The sequence below is a fragment of the Callionymus lyra genome, chromosome 19 (assembly GCF_982586985.1).
Source record: "Callionymus lyra chromosome 19, fCalLyr1.hap1.1, whole genome shotgun sequence".
Classification (NCBI taxonomy): Eukaryota; Metazoa; Chordata; class Actinopteri; order Syngnathiformes; family Callionymidae; genus Callionymus; species Callionymus lyra.
This window is the reverse complement of record NC_141836.1, coordinates 11,646,990-11,653,708: the sequence shown is the minus strand read 5'-3', so window position 1 is coordinate 11,653,708 and position 6,719 is coordinate 11,646,990. Positions and strand designations below refer to the sequence as shown.

General features: G+C 43.5%; 1 protein-coding gene across 2 annotated transcripts; it reads left to right on the top strand.

Moving 5' to 3' along the window:
- Positions 1-128: 128 nt before the first annotated feature.
- On the top strand, positions 129-5,794 carry zbtb39 (zinc finger and BTB domain containing 39). 2 transcript variants are annotated; one of them, XM_087781519.1, is made up of 5 exons: positions 129-242; positions 1,398-2,560; positions 3,267-3,614; positions 4,578-4,817; positions 4,878-5,794. In XM_087781519.1, exons 1-5 carry the CDS (start codon positions 227-229, stop codon positions 5,514-5,516), a joined length of 2,406 nt encoding a protein of 801 aa, XP_087637645.1. In that variant the 5' UTR covers positions 129-226; the 3' UTR covers positions 5,517-5,794. The 2 variants fall into 2 exon arrangements, with proteins under 2 accessions (XP_087637645.1, XP_087637643.1); XM_087781517.1 differs by having other exon boundaries at positions 4,578-5,794.
- The last annotated feature ends 925 nt before the right edge of the window (positions 5,795-6,719 follow it).

Genomic DNA, 6,719 nt, shown 5'->3' with positions numbered 1-6,719 from the left:
TAAACATGCGTGTTAGGTCGTGTTGCATGTTGTACACGTAGATAAAATACAGTCGCTGCGGGTGATCTGGTGACCACGAGAGGGCGCCATCTGTCTGGTGTGAAGCTGCATTCGTCATCAACACCCGACGGAGGACCGAGAAGCTTCGTAAAAAAAAAAACTTGATATTTCCAGACGAAAGCGTCTACGTTCGCTCAATACTCCTGTACATTGTTATGGAGGAGGAATGACGAAGAAGACAGGTATGCAGCGGAGAAGACGTTCTTTGTTTCATCGAATATCATGTTGAAGGAACGAGTCATTTAGGTGCTAATCTAAACATAAGGCTAAGCTAGTTGAGCATTTGCTGAAATAAAACACATTGAAAGTGTTAAATCTGACAATAAACCTTGTTGTAAAAATAACTCTGAATCGATACGTCAAACAATGGAGGTTAATTTTTGGTCCAGACGTCCCAAAAACAGGATCCGTAGAACGATAACGCACATATGTTAGTGTTGTGATAATAAAACCCTGAAATACATTGACAACGTCTGATCGATTTCTTGATTTAGTTTCCCTTCACTGGACATTAAAAGTGAATTTTTTTAAAAGCCTTTATCACCTTAAATGTAAATCTTCTTTGTAATGGTAAACCAAACATAACGTTAATTATTCACATCATGTTTCAACATGGAAGTCTTGTCGCTAAAAGGCACTTTGTTTTTTTTCCTTTGTGGACTAGTTGGAATTAAACAAAGCAGAGTGAAACATTACATTAGGAACTCTTTTAAACTATAAAACATTTTAGAGAAAGTACATCAAAATACTACTCAGGAGGAATTTCACTTGACGATCAAGTTAGAAAACACCTTTTCTGTGGAAAAATGAACTACAGACGAAACATTCTTTTAAATCCTCATATCTGCGAAATAAAATGTACATTTCACCAAAAAAAACAACCTTACCCGGTGATTAATAAAGGACAATATACACTACATCACCAATTACAACTGAGAACATATGGATTATTCTGTTTGGTGAAAATATTAATAAATGTTAAGAACTATTCTCCCTCTACTCATCTATACACTATCATAACGACTTGTTATTTAAATGAAAAAAATGAAATTGATAAGATAATATTCAAATAAACAACTGACTGATTGTTTTGGCCTGAGTTATAAATATAGGAAAGAGTGTTGCAATGCTGAATTGTCAAGTAGTTTGTCAATATTATGATAGATAAATGTATTATACGAAGGTAATGTCACTTTTATATACAATGGCAGTCATTTTATGTCACTCAGCTGCATCTACTTGTTGCCATTTGTCACTCAGGGCTTTGAAAGATTCACAAATTCAAAATAAATTAGATTTATTTCTTTGCTAATAAACTTCTTCCCATCTGCTTGCAGCTGAACTAGAGGCAACCAGGAGCTGCACAGTAGGGATGAGGATCCAGCTGCAGGGTCATGGCCACGCCGCCAGTCTTCTCACGGAGCTCAACCGCTGCCGCCAGTCCAACCACTTCTGTGATGTTTCCCTACAAGTCGGCAGCAGGAAGTTTTCTGCCCACCGCGCCGTGCTGGCCTGCGCCGGCACCTACTTCAATAGTCTGTTCTCCCAGGGCGGTGCTTCCTCCCCCGTCTTCTCTCTGGAGTTCATTTCTCCGGCCAACTTCGAGAAGGTGCTGTCGTTCATCTACACGGGCGAGATAATGGCCGATCTCTTGGACGTCGGCGCTCTTTACGAGCTCGCTGAACGGCTCGGTGTTTGTGAACTGGTACGGGCTTGTCACGCCACCTTTCCGGATCTTCAGTTTTCTGTGTACGGCAACAGAAAAGCGAGTAAATTGACTGAAAAGCAGCCGACTTCAGTGGTCGGTTCGTTGGTGGATGCGGCTGACGCCACCTCAGCCTGTTCCTCAGCAGCTTCTTGTTCTTCTCTATCCTCATCAGCTGGTCAGTCTGTGACCCCGACTCTTGGCGCCGCCTCTTCACCGCTCCTCTCGACGACGAGTCCGGCCTCTAAAAGTGCAACAGGTCCGCCGGACGTAAAGACGGAAGACGTCCAGTCTTTCATTGGGTACGGGAACATATCAGAACTTTCGCCTGGACTTAAAATCTGCAACAATGCGACCAATGGGGACGTTGAACTGCCATCTGGGCTTCAGATTAAGACGGAGCAGGTGAAAGAGTTGGAAGTGACAGCGGCGTGCATCAGCGAGAGCAGCAAAACGCCAGTTTCCTTTCCTGCTCCGACCACCATGGAAACATGTGCCCCTCCATCTTCCTCAGGAGAGCCAGAAGGCAGCCCCCAAGTCGAAGTCGTGCCAAGCAAGTCAGAAGTTCAGGGAGACGGAGAGGCGTCTGTCCAAATAGAGAACGAGGAGGTGCAGGAAATCTTGGAGAGCAACGGTGCCATGGAGGTCATAGTCGGACAGCACTGGAATCAGCTGGCTGGAGAGATCATCGAGCTGAGCGATGACGAGAACTTCATGGAGGAGGCAGAAGAAGAGGAGGATGAAGATGACCTTGTTTGTGTAGTCAACGGTGATGCGGAAGTCTTGAGCAGCCAGGTAACACAGTCCATCCGTCTAATTCTTCCATCCATCCAATCCAACAACAACACTATACCTGTTGTTGTGCGACTCAAAGTTAAATGAAGTTGCTTCAAGGTTTCTTAAAACCAAGTTCAACAAAATCTGTTTGACAGATAAACTGAAGCCAAAAAAAACACCACAGTCAAGGGGGATTTTTTTGTTTAAATTGTTTTGATTTAGTATAAGTTTGTTTGAATCTTCGAGACGTTTAATAAAATGTTCTTGGAGGAATGAACTAGACAAAACTACTCATTTAAAAGTAAAATCAATATAAATGAAATGGGTGATATATTTCTGCTAGGACCCCTGTCTTCGTTGTCCCCATGCTTGTTCGGCAAAAAAAATGAAAAGAGAATTGACCACATTTTGAACAGCCATCTACATGTGGAAACATGTTACTTAAAATACTGAATTTTCCTCATATCTGACCTGTAAATAAAGCATGAAGTACCTTGATTTATTCCCTTAGAGAGGTGTCCTTGAACGCAGCATGGTAGTTTCCCTTCTCAGCGAGTCTGTAAATCAAAAAGTTAAAAATATTTAGTTGTTTTTTTGACCACCTGTTGTACATGCACGACTCATTAAACCCGTTGTAATTATAAAAGTAAGATGAACATTGGGTCATTCTAAACGAGTCGCAAGTAATATTTAAGATGTAAAACCACTCTTGTGTCGTTCACAGGCGTCTGGTTTGTCCTGTAAAACCTGCGGCACGTCCTTGGCTGCGGACCCCGTTATTATCAGAAGACACGCCGAGACTCACTTGACCGAGCAGGGCATGTGCCGAGTGTGCGGGGCCTCGTTCCAGGACCGCTCGTCCGGCGTCACCCACGCGCTGACCCACGTGGGCGTTCCGCTCTTCAGCTGCGACATGTGCCGGGTGCAGTTCTGCAGCCAAAACAAAGTCCTGCGTCACCAGCGGCAGACGGCGTCGTGTTACACCATCCCGAAGAGGGCGCTGACCAGCCAGAGCTTGACCACGGAGCTGATCTGCGCCGTGTGCAGCAAGACCCTCGGCAAAGATTTCCAGGTGGGTTGGGTAGGGGTGTGTGCGTTGGCGGGAATCTGGCGATGCATATCACGATACGATATATTGCTGGTACTGTAGTTACAAGGATATATTTGTAGTGTTGTCGAGTACTTGAGTCTGGTGTTGCAGAATTTACTGCTTTCATTTGTTTTGAAACCAAATTATGACCAAACATCAGCCTTAAAAGCTGCTGGAGTCAACTGTATCCTCTCGTCCTTAGTAAGTAAGTAAGTAATTTTTATTTGTATAGCGCTTTTCCAGACCAGGGTCGCAAAGCGCTTAAACAATCAAAACAATACTCAATAAAGTATATACTTTAAAGGTCAAGATAAAACCGATGACACAACAGGAGTTCCAGAAAATCAAGGAAAAAGCCTGAACAAGTAAAAACGTCTTAAGATGTTTCTTAAAGGAGTCAGAAGATCCATCAAGCGCAAAGAGAGAGGAAGATTGTTCCAAAGCTTAGGAGCAACAGCCTGAAAAGATTTCTCTCCTCTGGTCCTGAACCGTGTTCGTGGAACCATAAGTAGATTCTGATCCACAGACCTCAGAGCCCAAGCTGGGGTGTAAGGCTGGATCAGATCACTGATGTAAGGAGGAGTCTGACCATGAATAGATCTGAAAGTAAGAAACCAGAATTTTAAAGTTGATCCTGAAAGAAACTGGAAGCCAGTGAAGAGTTTTAATGATCGGAGAAATGCGAGTTCTTCTACTTGAGCGAATCAGAATTCTCGCTGCAGAGTTCTGAATCAACTGCAGGCGAGACAGCTCCTTCTTGTTAAGACATGAAAATAAACTATTAGTCATCTTGTGCAATTGTTCCTTCAGTCAGTTATAACTGCCATCTAGTGGCCAGAATTTTCATTGCAACACATGAATAAAAGGATGTGACTACTTGCATATTAATTGTTATTATCTTAGATCTTGAGTGACCCTTCCTTATTTTCTTCTTCCCCTCCACAGACGGTTAGAGATCACCTGCTGACTCATGTGAGCCCTCAGAGCCTCACCTGTGGCATCTGTCATCACCCACTGGCGTCTCTCTGCTCCCTGCTGTGGCACGCCCTCACCCACCTCTCCATACCCGTCTTCTCCTGCCCACACTGTGCCCGCTGCTTCATAGAGCGCCCCCTCCTGGACAGACATATGGCGGTGCATGCGGAGGAGGCCGCGGAGAAGGAGAGGGAGCAGTCGGCGGCGATGGTAAGGACTCGTGGTGGACCGGGTTGGAGAGATGAACTTCAGTGTTTGCTGTGTCCGCAGACATTCCACTCTTCGTCCGCATTCCAGTATCACCTGCACTCGCACGGCGGTGAAACCACAGGCAGCGGCAGCACCGGAGGAAGCGGCCACGGATGGAAGCGTAAAGCCGATCACCCGCTGGATTTCCCGTCGTCCTCGTCCGTGGAGGGGGGAGGTCTTGTGAAAATGAGCCACATGGGTATGGAGATGGGCTTCAGCCTGCCCGACAAGTACTTCCAGAACCAAATCATGAACTTCGAAGCGGGCGGGTTCAACGGGGTCTCCGGGTCGGACGGCGGGATGGGAGTGGCGGCGGCGCCGCGGGGGAAGTGGTACCGGTGCCGCTACTGCGGCAAATGTTTCGCCCACTCCGGCGAATTCACGTACCACCTGCGCATCCACACGGGCGAGAAACCCTACCAGTGCAAGGTTTGTCTGCGGTTCTTCCGAGGGCGATCCACCATCATCTGCCATCTGAAGACGCACGCCGGCGCCCTGATGTACCGCTGCACCATCTGCAGCCTGTTCTTCTCCACGCTGAAGATGGTGTCGTCGCACATGGAGCTCCATAAAGACCACCTGCCTCCAGACTTCAACATCGAGCAGACCTTCATGTACAACGATCACTCGAAAGAGCAGCTTCCTGTCGTTGACACCTGAACAGTTTTCAAACTGTAACCACCTGCCTTTTACTGTGTATGTAGTATGAATTTATTTATTTTCTAAAAAGGTTTTTCTATCATTATGTTCTGCTACATCAGCTGTAGACATTTACAGTTGTACACCGAATGTGGCTGGAGTTCTCGAATGAAATACTGTTCATATTTAAACGTTAATTTTTGCTAAACACGGATTAATTATATTTGGAATATTTTATACAGTTAGTTTTAACAGTTACAACTATTTAACCTCTTTTAATGTTTGTGAGCATCCTGTAATAAAATGTATCGACTGTTTTTCCTCACGTGAATTTATTTTGTCACAAAACTACAAAAACACTTCCCGTGATGAGTAAGCACAAGTTTCGGCGCACAACCTCGGAACCTCTGCTTCCAAAGCGCTGACCTTTGACCTATCGGAGCCCTGACTCTTCCTGCTATTGTGCTATCTGCACACCAGCATCCTTCTTTCATATCTTTTGTTTGTTCAGAGACATACCAGGAATGAAAGTCAATGTTGCAGCAAACTTTTAAATGGCAGTTTAAATATTTGAAAAGTATTATTTTAAGTATGCCATTTATATATATACATATAAATACATTAAACTTCTTATTTTATTTAAGAGTGAAGTAGTCATTCAACAATATCAAAAGTATTTGTTTTTCAATAACTTTTTGTTTTGTTTCCGCTTCATTTGGAATGCCAACTGCAAAAGACCACACAAACATTTTTAAAATATCTTATAATTAATGTTTTTTATCTATTTTTCACTGTGATAACGATGTTTTTGGTGGTGATGGAGGAGCAAAAGTTTGCTAATGTCAGAAGCTAACTACATCACAAAACAATAACTATATGTCCCTCATATTTTACTCTTTGTTCATTAAAAAATACAAATATGACAAACAATGATGTCCACTGTAAAAAGAAGATTAATATAAGAATTTAGTTATTTCTACAATCATTCCGAATCTAAACCACCTGTCGCTCTGCTACGTTTGTTAGCATCAGTTGCTAGCTCGACTTCTTTTTAACGTTAATATAAAAGCAAATGACGTGAACAAGATATCGAAAATAGCGTTGGGAAATTCAAGACTCACCTTTTATTCAGCTTGTATTCAGTTCAATTTGCATGTATTAAAAATTATCACCATTTTTAGAGCACCAACCAATGTTAGCTTCTATCACAACATTAGCATTAGC